General features: G+C 45.6%; 1 protein-coding gene and 1 long non-coding RNA gene across 3 annotated transcripts in view; one reads left to right on the top strand and one right to left on the bottom strand.

Moving 5' to 3' along the window:
- Positions 1-1,987: 1,987 nt before the first annotated feature.
- LOC148686782 (uncharacterized) lies at positions 1,988-17,183 on the bottom strand. The gene is made up of 3 exons (XR_015948384.1): positions 17,049-17,183; positions 12,765-12,811; positions 1,988-2,081 (listed from the first exon to the last, which is right to left on the bottom strand). It is a non-coding gene; the product is annotated as an uncharacterized LOC148686782 (long non-coding RNA).
- A 560-nt stretch (positions 17,184-17,743) lies between these two features.
- The window catches only part of SLC38A10 (solute carrier family 38 member 10), an 80,209-nt gene continuing 77,967 nt past the window's right edge, over positions 17,744-19,985 (top strand). Inside the window, exon 1 of one of the 2 annotated variants that reach the window (XM_035104120.3) lies at positions 17,744-18,119. In XM_035104120.3, coding sequence (XP_034960011.3) covers positions 18,015-18,119 — 105 coding nt within the window. In that variant the 5' untranslated portion in view covers positions 17,744-18,014. The remainder of the gene's footprint in view (positions 18,120-19,985) is intronic. The other variant, XM_088663005.1, reaches the window with a different exon arrangement.

The raw sequence follows: 19,985 nt of genomic DNA on the forward strand, positions 1-19,985 counted from the left end.
AAAAAGTGGCATGAGTAGTTTTTGACCGTCCAACACACCAGAATAATGCAACATCTGGGGCATGGTGCGAAAATAAAATGGCTACCTGTAGAGGCTCTGCTAAGATAGGCACAGCTCAGGAAAGTTACCAAGTCCAAGAGAATGCCCGCATGGTTAATGAGCAGAGGCAAATAAGCTATTGAAGGTATAAGAAGGGGTCCTTCAGAAAACTGAAGTCTTGCCCAAATGAAAGCAAAATTGGGCCTATGAAATGCAAGTGACAGGAATGAAGAAAATTAGGAGCCGGACACTAAAAACTTTAAGAGTATCAATTTCAGGAATATTTACATTATAATCCATGGGTAGGGAGGCAAGCTGGACCATTGAATGACAAGCGAAAGGCATACTAAAGGAGAGAACACAGATTGCATAACAGGTGAGTGAATTCCTTACCTTCCTACCTTAGTTCTTCAAACTTCCAGAAATTGTAAATTCAGGCATGGATACCTGCCCTGCACATCTCACAGTAAAGGTGAACAGTGGTGAGAAGAGATGAAGTTCCAGGCTTATTGACAAATTAAACTTTTTAACAAATCACCAGTTCCAGATGGTATTCCATCAAGAGTTCTAAAAATGTGAAAGTGCTGATCTTCTAACAAAAAACACCTAGCTTGTCTCCAGGATCAGCATTCATATCTGAGTACTGGAAAATGGCCAACATAACATCCATTTTTTAAAGGGGGGGATCCAGAAAATTACAGGCCTGTTAGCTTAATGTCTGTTCCAGGTAAATTGATAGAAAGCATTATTAAAGATAAAATTATCAAGCATACCAAAGAACGAGTATTTCTGAAAGAAAAATCTACATGGCTTCTGCAAAGGTAAGTCCTGTCTTACTGATGTTTTGGACTTGTTCTTTGAGAGTTTCAATAAGCATGTGGACAGGGGTCATCCAATACACATTATGTACTTGAACATTCAATAAAGTTCCTCATTGAAAACATCTGAATAAACTTGTTGGCCCTGGGATAAAAAGACAGGTCCTCTTATGGATTGGTAAAGTAATTAAAGAACAGAAGTAGACAGTCACAAAAATTGAGAAAGATAGAAAGTGCGGTCTCCCAAAGAACTGTATCAAGGTTATTTTTGACTTGTTCATAAATGATCTGGAAACAAGTGTGCCAAGTTTGGTGATGACTTCCAAATTATTCAGGGTGCCAAAACGAAAAGGGATCACGAGGGAGGCTCCTAAATGATATCTCCAAACAGGATGAATAAGTTTTAAAATGGTAAACGTGGTTCCAATATAATTAAGTGTAATGTGATGCACATTGGGACAGAATATTCAACTTCTCGTGGAAACTGATGGGCGTTTGAAGTGGCTGACCTGGAAAGAAAACTCGAAAACCGCCCATAACCGTAATGAATTTGTACGCATGGCGTGAATAGAATTTTTCTCCCTCATAATCTTAGAACCCAGGATCATTCAATAAACATTTACGAGTGGGGTGTTCAGGACAGACAACAGAGAGATACTTCACACAGTGCATGGTTAAGCTATGGAATATGCTACTATAAGATGTGAAGGCCTGCAACTTGGGACACCTTTAAATGGAGTTAGGCAGATTCATGGAGTATAAGGTTATTTATCAGCGGTTCACAGTCGTGATGACTATATATGACCTGCAGGATTAGAGGCAATATGCTGGGCAGGACAAGAGGGCAAGTGCGATTCCAGTCGCATCCTGCTTGTGAGGGCCCCAATGGGCCACTCTGGGAACAGTGCTAAGTCACGTGGTCCTCTGGTCTGAGCCAGTGGGGCTGCCATTATCTTTTGAAGCATCCACTGTGGGCAATGGCCAAAAATAACTACTGAGAAAGGGGAGGAGCCAGGGAGACAAATGCAACAAAACGAATGGAGTAACAAAGCAAAATTTCTCCCGCCCCTTTTGTGCAAAAGGTACATGGCCTCTGTCACCACTATATAACAAGCTCCACAGAAATAAGGCTTACCTCTTCTCATCCGCATGCAAACAGGTTCCTGGAAGATGCTTGAGCACGGGACCAAAATAGATGGAATGTGGAAAATCCATGATGGGATCCTGATTTAAATAAAACAACAACTTTTAAAACTGCTCTGCTAACAGAATCTGCGCTCCCAGCAGCTTATGTGTTGAGGGAGATGGCGTTTTAATTTTTTACTCCACCACCACTTCCCTGATCTAAATTCCTCCACCAGGTTGACATTAACTTTGTGTAGGTGGGGTGAGTGGGTGTGAATCGCAGATACAGTACCCTTTGAGACAAGCACATTAGATGAGGGAAAGAGCTCGAGGGGAAGGTTAAACACACACACACAAACACACTCAGCATTGATCATGCTCTGATCAAAACTGCAGATCCCTGCATCTGCTTTGAAATGTAAAAAAACAATGAAAGCAACCTGATCACAGGTTTTCCATGCCCTGTTTGGTCCCAAACTGATCCAACCCCCTTCGGAAGAACTTTATTCCTGGCTCCCCTGTAGTAGAATTGCCTTGTTCAGTAAATCTGTTGACCCCTCCGAATTTCTGCTTACTATACAGCTGTTAACAATGTACAGGAGACCCAGGAAAAGGGAGGGCTGGGCTGAACCCTCTTCTCTCTTGTAGGTGCTACAGTATATGGCAACGCTTCAGGTACAGCTCTCACTTTCACGTTCCTGCTGGTGCTAGGAAAGCTCCCTCACAGTAAATGCAGTGGATGTTTTAAGGCGGCAGTGATTAAAGTTTCAATCCTAGGGACACCTGTAAGTCCCATTAAATACGGTGGTGCACATACTTCTCAGTAAACCGGCATCGGATGCAGCAGGAAGAGGAGGAGACCGGCTGACTGGCTGATTTTGGCAGTGCCCCAAGTGAGGCTTGAACAGCTGTGCAATAAGCAAAGATTCAGGAGAGAAAAGCAGAATTTTTGTTCGACAATTTTTTTGCATTATTATTTATCCTGCTTTTCTAAAAAGGCATTTAAAACAGATTGCAGGGGAATTACATATATATATATATATTGCACAACACTAAAATAGCAGCATTTAAATCAAAGGAGTTGAAAACAGCCAAGCTTCAAATTCCTTAAAGCGCAATATTATTTGAAAAAGTCTGCAAAATTGTTGGGGTTTTAAAAAGTGTCCAATGGCTAAAAATGGCTAAAAGAAAATAACGGGAAGCTTGCAGAGCTCCATAGGGAAGACATCCCACAACTTTGGGGCTGGCAGCAAAGAAGCCTGCAAAACACACACACACAGAGACAATCATTTGTCTGAAGGAGGACTTGGGCACTGTAGTGGGTTGATTAATGTCAATCTAAGTTTGCCAGACTGCATTTTAGCTTTAAAACTAGCCAACATACTTAAGTCTAATCAATGCACAAAAACAGAGCAAGCTGTCCTGCCAGACTTAGCGAGTTGACTTCCTTTTACCTTGGGAGGAAATGGGTAAGCAAGCCTATTGTTCAACCTCCTGTCGACTTGATAAGCTCAGCATAGAGAGGCTTGAGCTGGTTGCTCCAGTTCAGACCACATGGCTCTCACAAGCCACTCTTGAGTTCCCATACCAATAATTATTATATTATAATTTAGGAACTTTCACCACTGTAACTAAGCCAGGTTTTACTGCTTGTGCTACCTTTTCTGAATGCTATATGAAAAAATATGTGAAGCTGACCTTTGGAGAATTTTTAAGTAAACCATTTTTAACTTAGCAAATGTGGTCTTTTTCTATGTAGGGGAAGAGGGAAGTTTTGGAATTCACAAGTCCAACAACCTATATTCCCATGCTTAACTTTGCTGCATGTTTTGTGATTTAAAATCTACGCTGGGCTTATCTCACAAAAGGGTACTTGCCCCAAACTTGAATCTTGGCATCCAGGAATTCTCCTTTCTATATACAGTGGTACCTCTGGTTAAGAACTTAATTCATTCCGGAGGTCCGTTCTTAACCTGAAACTGTTCTTAACCTGAAACACCACTTTAGCTAATGGGGCCTCCTGCTGCTGCCGTGCCGCCGGAGCACGATTTCTGTTCTCATCCTGAAGCAAAGTTCTTAACCTAAGGTACTATTTCTGGGTTAGCAGAGTTTGTAACCTGAAGCGTTTGTAACCCGAGGTACTACTGTACTTATTTTTTTATTGAACCAACAAAAACCAGAAAAATACAGCGGTTCTTCGGCCTCTTCCCTGTTGCTTTGGTCTTCACACCTAGTTTACCTTATCTGTGGCACTCTTGCTTGCTTATGGTAGCAGGCAGGCAGGCAGGCAGGCAGGCAGGCAGGCAGGCAGGCAGGCAGGCAGATGCCCAAAAGGATCAGAGGAGGAACAGCCTAGAGAAGCTGCGCCTACAACTGAACTGAAGCTAAAGGATGAAATCTCAAGGTTTCAGCCAGCACCACACTTCTGGGACTCCTCTGTCTCACTGACACATAAAGGCAGCCACAACACACACAGGTGCAATGTCCCTCTCAGTCAACTTGATCCGGCAGAAGCATTGTCACATTTTGTGTGCAATAGGCCTTTATTGCTTTTAACAGCTGTATGAAAAACACCCAATAAAGGGGCGGGCGGGTCACAGGAGCAGAAGCCCCACTGCTGTATTAACATCTTCTGATGTTGAATTTCTATCATGTGACTGTTAATAAGCAGAAGAACCCTGCTTGGGAGTGGGGATCAGCTGGCAATCTTATTTCCATTGCACTGGGGAGGGTGGCAAGCCCCAGGCTGACAGAGCTGGTTGCTTCCTGTGGCAAGCCATTTTTCTCTTGCAGGTGACCCTTCCAGTATTGGCCAACCCTGGGAGATGAGACTCCTCTTTCCTTGCAGATTTGGGCAAGTGGGTACAGTTCCCGGCAGGTTTAAGCTACAAAATAGGCTCCATGATCAAGACAAATGACACCTCCTGCCAGTGGTTGGAGGCCACAGAATAATGGCAGCCACAAGCCACTCTGATCAATAAAATACATTTCATCAGGTAGCAGTGACAAAAGAGGCTGGTGGCAATTAGTTTTTAATATTGCAAAGCAATCAGGAATGAGGCAGGCTTAATTATTCATGCAATAAACACTGGTATCTGCCCCTAATAAGGCAGGAAGAGCTTAACACCAAGGACTTTGTCTGTTGTCCCCCACAATCGCTGGCTGGCTTGGGAGAAGCCTACCTAGGCCATCCTGCAGTAGAGTATTACAGATGACCAAGGTCCAAACAGTCAGTTTATTGAGCATGTATGCTGGTTTGCTTACACAGAGGTTAGACTATGCCCAATCTTTACTGAGCATTCATTCTGATCTGTTTGCAGAACTGTTATAAAACAATGAGCTTTCATCTTTCAGGCTGCTTATATGTCTGGCTGCTGACTGTTTATTCATCCCGCACTTTTTAAAGTGTGTGTCTCTGTCACTTTCCCTAACTCGAAAACATATTGGTGTGTTTTTTTATGGTGGTGGTGTTTGTTGTTGTTGTTTTGGTTTTGCCAGGCCCACAAAGCACTGCAATCCACTTCAACTGAGTAAACCAAAATTCTGTGGATGCGCTTGAATCTCTCCCACAAAACAGTGACCGTCTGAAGGCACATTCTGGGTAATCATACCTAGAAAGTGGGCCCATTTAACAATTCATTCTTACAGAGGCAGTTTCCACCCCTCAGAATTACAAAGGTATGGCTGCAGACAACCTCCTGGGCTGTGTATACAACCTACAACAGTGATGGGCAACCTTTTGAGCTTGGTGTGTCAAAATTTGCCAAAAAACCGAGCATAACTCGGGTGGTGTGTCACTTTGAGAAAAAAACCATAATTTTGCGATATTTATAGTTTAAATAACAAAAATGTATAACTGTATTTAATAAACCAAAAACTATTTAACCAAACCAAACCAAAAAACCCTTATTTATCACAAAGTGCCCAGAGTTGTTGAGCTTTTTTGGGGGGAGCTGCTGACCAAGGTTTTGGAGGGTTTTTTTGGGGTGTGTGTGCAAAAGTTGCTTTGCTTTTTGGGGGGGAAAGAGGACAGAAATAAATGACGAATAATACCTTTGGGGAACTAACACGCAGCACCGACATAGTCTGCCAAACCGCCAAAAAACCCAGCACAGAACGGGTTAAAAAATGAACGTTGTTACACCCAATTATCTGCCAAAGCGCCAGAAAAAAACAGCACAGAAAGGGTTAAAAACCAATCTCTGGCTACCAGCAGCAGCAGCAGCAGCAGCAACAACAACAACAAAGGATCTGGGTTAGAGGAGCTGGGAGAACAAATGGGGGGGGGGGAGAACAACAACAACAGTGCGAATGGGCTGATGGGGCGCGTGCCAGCAGTGAGGGCTCTGCGTGTCACGTCTGACACGCGTGTCATAGGTTCGCCATCACTGACCTACAACCTCACCAAGCAGGTCACAATATTCAGCATACTAAGATTCTCTGCTTTCCTCGCAAGGGGTGGGTGGAAAGGAAGGGGGGTTTGCCCATAAACTTTGAAAGTATGTGGGAAATAACTAGAGAAATCTCAGGTATGGAGGTGGGGTGAGGGAGGCAGAGCAGTATTTGCAGTGCTTGGAAGCTGCAGCTTCAGTACCTACCATGTTTCTTTTCCCTTCTGCATAAGCAGAAGCAGATTAAAGCTACACAGCATAATCACCTATTTGCTAATTAGAATTGCTAACAGTTTTACTAGCTCCTGCGCCTTGAACGGCAGCTTGATCCACAGACACTAGCAGATTATAATGCCCCTCTGTGAAAAGTTTCTCCTCCTCACTTCAGTAGATCAAGCGGCTATTAAAGGCACACAAAGCAGGTTAGGCCCCCCCCTTTTTTTACTATCAGCTGGTAACCATGGCAAAAATGGAAACAAACATATGCAGGATAGAACCCCACCCCCACACACACCAGCACACAATTGGGGTGACCAAGGACCAGAAATGTTAATATTTGTTCTTAAGAAGCTCAGGTACAGCCTAGACCAGGCATCCCCAAACTGCGGCCCTCCAGATGTTTTGGCCTACAACTCCCATGATCCTTAGCTGACAGGACCAATGGTCGGGGAAGATGGGAATTGTAGTCAAAACATCTGGAGGGCCGAAGTTTGGGGATGCCTGGCCTAGACCATGGGTAGGCAAACTAAGGCCCTGGGGCCGGATCCGGCCCAATCACCTTCTCAAACCGGCCTGCGGACGGTCCGGGAATCAGCGTGTTTTTACATGAGAAGAATGTGTGCTTTTTATTTGAAATGCATCTCTGGGTTATTTGTGGGGCATAGGAATTTGTTCACCCCCCCCCAAATAGTCCAGCCCCCCCCCACAAGGTCTGAGCATAGCTGCCAAGTTCTCCCTTTTTTTTTAAGGGAAATTCCCTTATGCTGAATAGTCTTCCTCGTGAGAAAAGGGAAAACTTGGCAGCTATGGGTCTGAGGGACAGTGGACTGGCCCCCTGATGAAAAAGTTTGCTGACCCCTGGCCTAGACAAACCCTGTATTTTCAACCTGAGGCTCAGGCCCAAAATATGTGACACCCACCCCCTCCTCCAGGCTACTCTGTCTGCTCCTATAGACATAGTCATAGTCATCCCTTGTGACATAGTCACGCCACATTCTCACATGCTTTTGCCTTGCTGAAATGTATTCTTGAAATGCGGGTCCTCCTACCTTTGGCTCGCCTGGTTGCACGATGAAGAGATGCACACACCGCAGAAAGGAATTTGGCCTTCATGAAGGAATTTGGCCCTCACTCTTAAAACAATGGCCCACACTTTCTGAGAGAAGTTAAGCTCTTTGGAGGACGCCAAGAAGAGTGAAAGAAGCCAAGAAGATTGCTCCAGCTGTGACTACCATCTCAATCTGTCAAGCCATTGATTCCAGCTGCTATAATTACACAACTTTGCCACTAATAGAAACGCCATCCCTGTGCTCTCCAATTATTATTATTATTATTATTATTATTATTATTATTATTTGTACCCCACCCATCCGGATGGGTTTCCCCAGCCACTCTGGGCGGCTTCCAACAAAGATTAAAATACATTAATCCCAGAGAGGAAGAGCACCTCACTTTGGGGTTGTTGCTTCAGTTCAGCTCATTTCCTCTCCATCCTCACGCTCTACTTACTTGTTGGTCCAAGCGTAATAGAGAAACCTCAGTATGTTGCTCAAAACAAAAAGGAACTGAAGTATCTTGAAAGCAGGTTGGGGTAACTAGGGAAGGGAAGTGTATTTTAAGTCCACTCTGAGTAGCAAGTTTAAAACCAATTAACCCTCTAATTTTCAGAGAGTGGTGATCGCCTTTTTTTTCTGGCCTTCAGCACCTGCACAACAGGCAGTCAAACAGGTGGAGGCCACAATGGAGAAGAAAGGCTTCCCGGCTCATTTTATTTGTCTTCTAGCTGCTGAAGGCACAAAGCCCTGCTAGGAAACCACAACGGAGGTGTCAACTGTATTTATTCTGAATCTGTCTCATGATGCTGCTCTGGCAGGGTTGCCAGATCCAGACTCTGAGTGGGTTCCTGTTCCCTTAAGAGTCTCATAAAAAAGATAGTGCTGCAGTAATGAGAGCTGCTGTGTGTGTAATAGTAAGGCCCATACTAGGTGAACGTTTAAAGCACATTTTAAAGGTGCAGAAGCTTTCCCAAGGTCTGGGCTTGACAACTCCATGCACTTCCAGTTTTAAGAACCCCATTAGCTCCAACAGAGGGAATTTCAATTCATCATCTGCACTGCATATCAGCAAGCAATCCCTTTTGCAAATAGCCATTTAAATCAGGTACTGTACTTTTTGTACCCAAGTTCAAAAGGGAAAATGTGAATTGGGCCTTGTAGTCAATTCTGTTAATCTGATTTGTTGGGAGTGGAGGAGGAAGGAAGGAAAGCTGTGAGGTCCTACTTGCTGCCGATGGGCAAATCAATATACCGTATCTTGTCGTGGGGACAGAAGCAATGAAAGCCTTCCCAGGCACTGTTTGCAAGAACTATAGCAGAATATCGTATAAAATTTCAGCTCAAGACTACGTCCCAGCATATTAAAATGTTCCAAACTGCAGAATGTCACCAGGTTTCAACTTGTCATTAAGGACAGCTATAAGCATCAGGCAGCCAATAGAACTATTGCATGGTCACCAATACTATGGTTGTGGTGTCCCTCAGCTGTGTGAAAGAAACACTTGTGCGTACATATGTATTTAATAATCCATGTTCACACATATTTGAATGCTGGTAACTCTGACTGGGCCATAGTTTCCAGGCATGTGTATGAAAGTAAGGTAAAGGACCCCTGGACAGTTAAGTCCAGTCAAAGGCAATTATGGGGTTGCGGCGCTCACCTCGCTTTCAGGCCGAGGGAGCCGGTGTTTGTCCACAGACAGCTTTCCGGGTCATGTGACCAGCATGACTAAACTGATTCTGGCGCAACGGGACACTGTGACAGAAACCAGAGCGCATGGAAATGCTGTTTACCTTCCCACTGCAGCGGTAGCTGTTTATCTACTTGCATTGGCATGCTTTCGAACTGCTAGGTTGGCAGGAGCCGGGACAGAGCAATGGGAGCTCACTCTGTCAAGGGGATTCAAACCACTGACCTTCTGATTGGCAAGCCGAAGAGGTTCAGTGGCTTAGACCACAGCACCACCCGCGTATTGTAGTTTATGTATGAAAGTACATAAACCACAATACTGTGGAAAACACTAGTGCAACACACTTTACATGTACCAGTCATTGTTGTTGTCACATAACAAATCTACTACAAACCCACTTGGATTTTAAGGAATATAGAAGAAAGCAAGCAATTTGGGGAGGGGAGAGAATCATGTAACTTAAAATATATTATAGGTTGATCAAAGGATTTATATCCTTTTGTCATCAAATGAGGGTGGTCTCTCCACTGTCTGGTGTGTTGTTAAGTTTGGAACTATAAGAGAGGGTGTACTCACATGTATGCAAAAAAGAATCCAGGACCCGCTGATCTTGAGATGCTAGAATTTGAGTGGCACCTGGAGGGAATTAGGCAGAAATGGCCCACCTCCTTGCAGACCTTTTGTAGAGCAAATTCTTGTGGTTAGCCAGCGCAATTGCTGCAAATTATACAAGCGGCATGGAGTTTGTTCCAGTGGGAGTGTGCAGTTGGCTCATGCAGAGCTAATCTGACACAGTGTGACCGTGTGTGTGTGTGTGTGTGTGTGTGTGTGTGTACATGAGCACACAAACCTTTCGTCTGGATTTTTCTCATGGCCCGGGGGAGAAAAGCAAAGCAGAGAAACTAGTTTTGGGGAGTCCTGGCTGAGGCGCACTATCTCCTTTGTTGGCACAAACAAAATACTTCTTTGCATTCTGGGGCTGTCCATTTGCTGCTGAGCAGAAGGCACAGTTAAAGTGGAATGTAGGAAGGCTTAAGAAGCGCTCAGCGTAAGGTGGGGAGGCTCGTCCATGTGGATTTGATCTGAAAGGGTGGATGCAGTGAGAGCCCAGGTGAAAAACATTATTGCTTATGAACATGTTTTACAGTAGCAGCCAAATTTAGGAGCCTGAATGGGTCAGGCCACAGAATCAGAAACATAGAGCCTGTAGCCCTCCAGATGTTGTGGGATTCCTTCCAGCATGGCCAACAGTCAGGGATGATGGGAGTTGTGGTACAGCAACATCTGGAAGGCCGCAGTTTACCCATTTGTGCCGCACTACAAAGTGACACTTCCCTGTTATTAAAATCTGTGTAGTGTTGTGAGTTACGATGAGTTAGGCTGTATGGTGCCCGCCAAGTCCCTTCTAATTCCTGGATCTGGCAAGGGTTAAAATCTAACAGAGGATCCCATTGTTGAATTAGCCAGGCAAGGGCCTACTCTCGGCATGTGCTCTCCCGCCTGGTCTAAGTACAGGAAAGGAAGTTGCTCTGTGAAAAGGGCAAATAGGTGGGCTCCCTCCATCACCTGGCTGGTCCATCACCTGGCTGGTAGTGAGAAGGACAACAGTGAGAGAGGATGTGTGTGAGCTGGGCTGGGAGCAGGTGGATGCCCTGAGAGTGACAGCCATGCTTTATTCCTGTTGAAATCCAAGGCTGTGGCTATGGGAAAAGCAAGTTCTCTTTGGCCGTTAAGGCTGTGAGGCCCTCCATTGTAGGCTCAGGTTGTACATGTGTGTAAATAAACCATGTATCATAAAGACACCACAGCCTCCACTGCCCCTCCTTCCAAGGAAACTGCTTTTCATGGAAGGTGGAACAAGACCAGGATGCTTTCTAGCGTTGGTACTGAAAAGATTACCTCAGTTCCTACACCTTCTCATGATGCTGTCTTGCAAGTCACTCAGAGATGAGTTTGGTTCCATGCATCACTCCAGGAAGGATTCACCAGTAAGTACTAAGTATTAAATACAACGGTGTGTTTAGACAGTAGTTGTTTCCCTCTCCTACTGAAGCTGGCCTCCTCGATCCTCCTTCCTTAAACCCAGCCTTAACAAAGATGACATGAAAGTCTCCTTTAACTCACAGCTCCCACTGCTGTAGCTGCAGCTGCTTACAAGGGCCCTGCAGTGTTAGTGCTGTCATGGGACTTGCCCATGGGTAGAGACTTGAGGATAACAGCTTCCATTTATTTTTAAAAAATGAGCAATAAATGCAAGCCCCTATGTGTGGCTAGGGTTGCCAGACTCAATAGAGGACAGTACTTCTGTGCCTTTAATTGCCCTGCTCTCTTTTGAGTCTGGAAACCTTAAAGAGAAACCAGCAGATGCTTTGTTTAATTTCCAAGCAAAGGGTCTACTGGTTTCTCTTTAAGGTTTCCAGACTCAAAAGAGAGCAGGGCAGTTAAAGGCACAGAAGTCCTATCCTCTATTGAGTCTGGCAACCCTATGTGTGGCAGTGCCCCCGAATGAGCTGTCAGTTACATCTGAAATTAACATTAGGAGGCTGGTGTCCTTGGCTTTCGGGCTAGGCCCTTGGGGCTGGAATATGCCATGATGTGGCAGGCGGAGAGCGGGTGGTAAAAGTTGTGAGGAAACTAGAGGTTTTCTGAATTTCCACAACAGTGTGAGCTTACTTAGATAACTAGCTCCAGCAGCACAGATGTGGTTAAACCACAGAGCCTAGGGCAGGCATCCCCAAACTGCGGCCCTCCAGGTGTTTTGGACTACAATTCCCATCTTCCCCAACCACTGGTCCTGTTAGCTAGGGATCATGGGAGTTGTAGGCCAAAACATCTGGAGGGCCGCAGTTTGGGGGCGCCTGGCCTAGGGCTTGCCGATCAGAAGGTTGGCAGTTCGAATCCCCGTGACGGGGTGAGCTCCCATTGCTCGGTCCCAGCTCCTGCCAACCTAGCAGTTCGAAAGCACGTCAAGTGCAAGTAGATAAGTAGGTACCGCTCCAGCGGGAAGGTAAACGGTGTTTCTGTGTGCTGCTCTGGTTCACCAGATGCGGCTTAGTCATGCTGGCCACATGACCCGGAAGCTGTACACCGGCTCCCTTGGCCAGTAAAGCGAAATGAGTGCCGCAACCCCAGAGTCGTCTGCGACTGGACCTAATGGTCAGAGGTCCCTTTACCTTTATCTCCAGCAGCAGTGCTGGGGCAAGGTGTGCCTGTGATGTCTATCTGAACTGTTTCTGAGCGATTATTGTCCCACAACAAGACACAGCCAAAACGCTTCGCAAGATGAGACCAGCACATGGATTAAGAGCAACAACTTTAGGCTGCAGTCCGCGGCTACTACAAATCCAGCCACAGAATCCCCCAGCAGAGGAATAAGGATAAAAAAGAGATATTTGCCAAAACAAAACGAAAACAAAGAAAACTCACCTTCATGTTCTTCCACAGTCACTCCAGGAACCAGAGACAATAACTTTCTAGAAAGAAAGAAAGAAAGAAAGAAAGAAAGAAAGAAAGAAAGAAAGAAAGAAAGAAAGATCCGTCTGTTTGTTAAGTATCTTCCCTGCTGACTTGTTTGAAAAAGAGCAAGTCTATAGCCCCTGATTCCTTCCTCTTCCTATTAGAAAAAAAATGCATCCTTGTTTAAAAGGACAAAATGTGCAGAATGCTTTTCCTTTGTGATGTGGATTTTTCCTTGCTCGAGCAAAGATTGCCCTCCTGTGTGGCAGAAGCTGGGATTCTGCACCTACCTCACCTGCCTCACCTTGGGCTGGCCGCAACTCCACAGATACTGCACTACTTGTGAGCATCTTGATAGAGCGGGAGATAAACTAGCTCTCCTCTGAGATGCCCGGAAACCAACAGACCCAAACACAGCCTTAAGCCATGCACCAAGTAACAGGCACCATGACACTTCATGTGGCGGCACAATGTACATACATTTGCATCAGTAACGCACAGGTTTTCTAGCATGTGCATGTTTCTTTGGCCCATGGTTGTAGCCACTGCCCTCACACAACACTCTGTCCAAAGTCTGTACAAAAACAGCACTTGTATGCACCATAACGGCAATAATGCCTTGGTGAGATCTTTTTTATCCCTGACTTTGCGCGCACACACCCCAGTTCTGGCAACTGGACAAGAGCATAAAATTCTGGAGAGGCCAGTAAAAATTCTGGCTGGTGACAATCCTCCTCCTAGTATCTGTGTCAGCAATTGGACTACTACTCATGCCAGCAACAATACGTGCGTGATTGATCCTCAAAGCTGTAGTCGCAGTGCAGTGGCTCATTGGACAGGACCATTTAAAAGAGGGGGGGAGCACTTGAATGTGTGCATTAGTGTTCCAGAAGAAGTGTGCAATGTCCTTGTTGCTTTTTCTTCCCTGTCCTTGAATGACTGGAATGTTCATGTTGTTTGCAGAACAAATAGGTGCAAATACAAGCAGAAACACTGGGGGATATCCTTGGAGATTTTCCATGCCATTTGTTCTTCCAGGTAGCCCTACATGTGGGGCAGGCAGGCAGGTTAACTTGTACAGCTTGGAAGTCCTCTTAGATCCCAGCATGTAGTCCTGATGGACAAATCGAAGGTGTGGATGACAACTCTGGGAGGAGGAGCGGCAGGTGTAGAATAGCTGTACCAACCTGGCTCATAACCTAAAAAGCTACCTTGCAAGTCCAGCATCCATAAAACTGAGTGAGAGTCTGTCAACACACTAAATGGAGCAGATCAAGCGGGCACATTTCACTGTCAAGCACATTTTAGGAGCATAGGAAGGTTATTTGTGTGTCCAGCCTCAGTATTTCATTTTCTGGCTGGCAACCATTCTCCAGGATTCATGACAGATGAGTGCTTCCCATCACCTGATCCCTGATCTTTTTAACTGGAGATACTAGATAACTGGGACCTTTTGCATTCAAAGCAAGTACACTACCATTGAGTTTTTAAGGGCCGTAGAAAAAGGTTGAAGAATACCTGGACCAATGGTCTGCCTTGGAACAAGGTAGTTTCCCTATGTCCCTAGATAAAGTCCTTTCCATTTTCTTGGATATTCAGATACATGGGCACCTCAGAAGCACAGTATTTTGAGTTGGGTGCAGAATGCAACCTCCTGAGAATATACCGTAATTTAATTTTTAAGCAAGTTGGCAGTCCTCATGACTGAGAAGATATGCTTGATAGTTGATCCAAAGTTCAGCAGGGGAAGGTTTTCAACCCCAGTATAGTTCCTTCCCCTTCCCTATGTCTAATGACAGAAGTAGTTATGAAACTTACACAAATGTGGTATAAATTGGCCCGATTTGCAGAATTATAAAAGTGCCATTCTGGGCATAGAATATGGAGTACCTTACTGCATAATTCTTATTCTGTTTCTTAGAACAGAATACAGACATCCTGCTCGCATCAGTTACAAAAGGACATGAAGTACAGTGCCACGCAGGCCAGATTCTGTAGCATTCTTTGCCATGCCAAACAATACTCAGGTATTTGGGGGGGGGATGTAGAGGGGATGCTCTTATGAGACTTCTCATTATAAGGTGGCTTGAGCAGAGCTAAGAGCTCCCTGGCTCTTGCATGTGATTCTCCATCAGTTGGGACTCCAGGTTTAACCCTAACCATCAGGCCTGGGACAGAATCCATGGAATTTCATTTTAGCATATAATCTAATTGAGAAGTCCCAGGCTACAGCCCATCTGCAGTTTTATAGGGGCTGCTGGCGGTAAATTAGATCCATCCCCTTCCATTGGATGTGTTGTCATTTTTATGACTTTGGGGGTTATATAAATAGGAGTGTGGGGAGGGAGGGAGGCTCAGGCAGGCAGGCAGGCAAAGGACTAGTCCTGCAATTGCCAAACTCCCTTCTCTCCCTTTTAGTGTTTGAAAATTCTGGCTAGTTTATAAAAATCTCACTCACTGTCAGTCTCTGGTGGAACACAATCCTTGTTGATGTGGAGAACAAGAGGCAACTTCAAACAGCTGTTGGCATGTGTCGGAAACAGATAAAGTGAAAAAAACAGAATGAAGTTCAGGGTGGGGTTCCGAGATCACAAGCCAAGCAGAGGAGAGAAAGAGGAATGTTTTAAATTATAGATAATTGTGTGTTGCGTGTGTATGCTACACAGGCTTATGGGTTGTAGCGAAGAGCCTGTATTAAACCTCTGCTCTCAATCCAGAGCACCTGCAGATATCCCCATTCACTTCAGTGGAGGAAGAAGCTTTCTTTGTGGAACTGCCCTCTCTTTTGAAGTGACCTGGGACGCCCTTGGTAGTGGAGGAGCTCTGGGGGAGCACTGCAACCCACGGAGGCAGCCCCTGAGTTGGGGTATTTGTGCACTGCTGGGCAAGTCACGCAGTCCTCCTATGCAACACATGTCAAGAGCACAGTAAATAGAATAGCCCTCCCCTGCTTCCTTTCTTCACACGCAGGGTCCTAGATGTAGCCTGGCATGTGTGGCCAATCTGGCACATGCAAACATACTTTAGGCATGCTGTCACCGGAAAACCCATTAAATCAGCAACACACCAGATCAAGGAGGAGGCACACATGCGGACCATACTGTCAACGTAGTGGCGACAGCTATTGACAAAGCACTTGGACTAGATAGCAATACAAAATTCCTTAAGGTGGAACCCTCTTATAGTACGAAACTGGAAAAGGAAATAATTATTGCTTTGTTTTCTTTGCATACTTGTCTCTGTGCAAGTTCCCTTATCTCCACAAAATATGGTTATTCACACCCCATTGCCAAGTGCTAAGGGATTTCAGGGGTACCTCTGGTTTGATTTTGGGGGGTGGGGGGCGAAGGTCACTGGAGACTGTCATGTCTTTGTGACATATGGTTGTATTTACACTTATACATCAGGTTGAGCAAAAGACAGAAGGACTCACAGCATTAACACTATGGGGAAGCTCTACAGAGCCCAAACCTGCAGGGAGTTCGGCCTCACCATCAGCTGGGTCAGGACATCACCAACACTTCACGCATCAGCAATGATGACCACATTCTTGAGCTGGTAGACAATTTTGTCTACGTGGGCTCTACCATAACCAGCAACTTCTTCACCAAATGCTGAGCTGGATATGGTATTGGCAAGGTAACTATGACAATGGCTTGCCTCTCCAAAAGGGTATGGGAGAATGTAATGCTAACGACCAATACCAAGATGAAGGTCTACCAAAGTTGTGTGTTGAGCACGCTGCTTTATGGAAGTGTGTTGTAGGCAACTTGCACCCGCCAGGAGCGACACCTCAATGCCTTCCATATGTGCTGCATCAGGGAGAAACACTACCGTATCATCTCAAAGGGGCATTATAGCATGGAAGTTTAGGGTAGCCAGATTATTTGACTCGAGTTATTACAGTCCAGTTGAAAGTAAAGGATGCCCCCCAATTTTTCCATTTCCAGAAGGGAAGTTGTGCGTAAAGTCTTTGCAGGAAAAACAACAAAAACGCGTTATGGCACCTTAAAGACTAACAAATTTATTGCGGCATAAACTTTGTGCTGAAGTGGAGTGTAGTCTGTGAAGGCTTATGCCATCCTAAATTTGTCAGTGTTTAATGAAGCACAGAGAGTCTTGGTTGCCCTAGGTGCCACGGTTGCCTTACATTCTGCAACCGTATTATTTGGACGGTGGTGACATGAGGGCCTTACCGTAGTATGCTTGCAGTGACTACTTTTCTGGAAAGACAGAGCCTAGGCCTAGGGTTACCTGGATGCTACAGCCTCAGTGACATCTCTCTGCAGGTATTTGGGGGGCTGCTTGCAGCTACTTGATGAGGCCAAGACGCTCTTCACACGCGCTGAGGTCTTCTTCTCCTTTACGACAACGGAGGGTCTCGTGGCACCCTAACAAGTGCGTTACGGTACAATATGCCCTTTTCGTCTCGAGTCCATTTTATCAACTGCACGAGCGGCTGATAATGCCAAGGTTGCAGGTTCGACCACTGCATATTCCTTCCTTGCAATGGGGTCGGACTAGATGATCCTCAGGGGTACCTCCCAACTCTACCATTCTATAATCTCTCTCTACTGTACTGTATATACAGTATATATATGAGCGGCGTGGTTTTTTGTGTCGCTTGCACACAGCGACGTGGCAGCGCCGCATTGGTTCGCCGCGGCGGCGACAACACACCTCGTACTTATCCCAGCGCGGTGACTCGCGATGAGAACGGCCACGCCGGAGGGGCACCGAAACCAGCCAACCACCGCGGCCGTACAGCAAGATCCTCGGCGTCACGCGGGGTGGTCACCATGGCAACCCCGGCCTCTTGCCCCGCCCCGTCCACGACCAATCCTCGGGGGCCGGTCAGAGCGGTTCAAAATGAGTTTTGCCTTCTTTCGTGTTTGTGCCGCTCTAGGCCGCTCGCCCTCTGTGGTTTCTTGCACTCTTACCCCCCTCCCCCTTTCTTTTGCATCCCGGAAGCGCCAACAGAGCAGGGGAAACGAGGAACTGTGTGCGGCGCGTGAAGCTGGAGCCGGGTCCTGGGGCGAGGAAGGGGGAAGAACTTGAATCCCTGAAGTGTCCCTCCCCCCCACTACCCTCCACACCTTGGTTCTTCCCACGCCACGTCTGTCCCCGGCAACCCCGCCCCCTTGAGTTGAAACCGAGCTGTCAGTCCTCATCGCCCACCCTCCAAGAGCGGTCCCTCTCCCTCCCTGCCCTCCATCGAGCATGGCTTCCGCCCCTTCCTCTGGTTCCAACTGGGGCCTGATCATGAATATTGTGAACAGCATTGTTGGGGTCAGCGTGCTAACGATGCCCTTCTGCTTCCGACAGGTTAGTCCGGGTTTGCGCCAAATTCCGCTCCTTCTTTTCCTCTGGCTCTCTCTCTCTGCCCCGCTTCCCCTAACTGATTACTGTAGTTGATTCTTGATTGTGCACCTGTGGGAATTGGGGACAGTCTTTCTGATCCCCGACCCCACTCCCACCCCCGTGCTCAGGGAGTTCCCTTCTCCAACCACCCCCCCTTCCCCAAATGTCCTCGTGGCAAGGAATCTGCACGTGACAGGCAGATGCTCAGGAGGTTGTCTTCTGTTGGGAAAGCTGCGCCCTGTGAATATCTGTCTGCAGTGAGTCTGTCGGAAAGCTCAGACAGAAATAAAGCGGGGAATCCTACAGGTGGTTCTGCTGCCACACCAAGCAAAGCGACTTCAGCTGATTTTGTTAGTTGCCTAAGAGGGAAAGTTGCTCTTTCCCTTAGTCCTCACACTCACTTTCTGTCCTCCTTCCTTTTATGCTAATCACTTTGCCCCCCCCCCCTTTTGCTTATGTTCTCACTTTTTACTTACTAATTTAATTAAAAGATTGCTTTCTGCTAACCGAACCTAACTTTACATTCCCATTCATCTTTTCCCTTATTCTCGCTTGCCTTGATAGTTACAGGCTTGCACTTATCTTTGAGAAAAGCCAGTTTTAGAGGAGTTCGAATCAGTTGTTTGCCTTATACAGTACTGTATTGTTGGTGGTTGTTTATATTGTAGAAGGTAGTTTAGAATAGAATAATAATTTATTGGCCAAGTACCAACATACTTGGAATTTTGCTTCGGCTACATTGTAAATGTACCTTAATAATATATAGCCTGAGTGACCATTTTTTGTTAACGCTTGCTGAGTACTGACACAAGAGGGATACTTTGCAGACTGTATAGGACAACACTTGTGGTTTAGCCTATTTATCCTTAGTTTGCTTTTAAAAAATCCTGTTATTCTTCATCTTCAAGACATCTATCCTGCAATAAAGATTTCAGAAAGAATACAAAATGGTACATGTAACAAAATGTTGCAGTGTAGAGACCTCCTGTTTAGGGTGCCAGCCAGCCATGCTGCCTTCCAGGGTTATTATGGGGTTTCCCCTCCCTTAGGTTTCCTTTGACAAATATTTTTGTACTTCTACAATCATTGGCATTCCCCAGTTCTTCTGAGTTCTTCTTGTTGTTTGTGGATGGTGCTGTTTTGCCTACATAAAGATAGACTCAAAATGAAACAAAATAAAAAAAATCCCTTCCAGTAGCACCTTAGAGACCAACTAAGTTTGTCATTGGTATGAGCTTTCATGTGCATGCACACTTCTTCAGATACACTGAAACAGAAGTCACCAGACCCTTATATATAGTGAGAGGGTGGGGAGGGGTATTACTCAGAAGGGTGGTGGGAATGGGTGATTGCCTGATAGGTGTGGTAAACCTGTTGACTGCAATTGGTCTTACAGGAAAAAGCAAAGGGTGAGGTGCCTATAAATAACTTTATCATGTACAATGAGATAAAAATCCAATGTATCTATTCAGACCAGGTCTCTCCATGGTTTTAAGTTTGGTAATTCAACAACTTCTCTTTCCAGTCTATTTCTGAAATTCTTTTGTAATAAGACTCAAAATGAGTTCACTAGTAGCAGAGCTATGCCTGATCATGGCAATTCTAAAGTTATTTTAACTTTTGCATAATAGTTCTCTTGCCTTGCCTGTCTTGTCTATTTCAGATGGACCTTTGCAGTGGTGGTTCTCCACTTATGGAATGCTTTCCCTATGGAGTCTCACCTGGTGCCATCTTTATCTATTTTTAGACACCAGGCAAAAAGTTTCCTTCTCACGTGGACTTTTGGCCCTTAATTTGAAGGGGTATTTATGGCCTCTTTTAATGAGGCAG

Source organism: Zootoca vivipara, chromosome 2, assembly GCF_965207765.1.
Source record: "Zootoca vivipara chromosome 2, rZooViv2.hap1.1, whole genome shotgun sequence".
Taxonomy (NCBI): domain Eukaryota; kingdom Metazoa; phylum Chordata; class Lepidosauria; order Squamata; family Lacertidae; genus Zootoca; species Zootoca vivipara.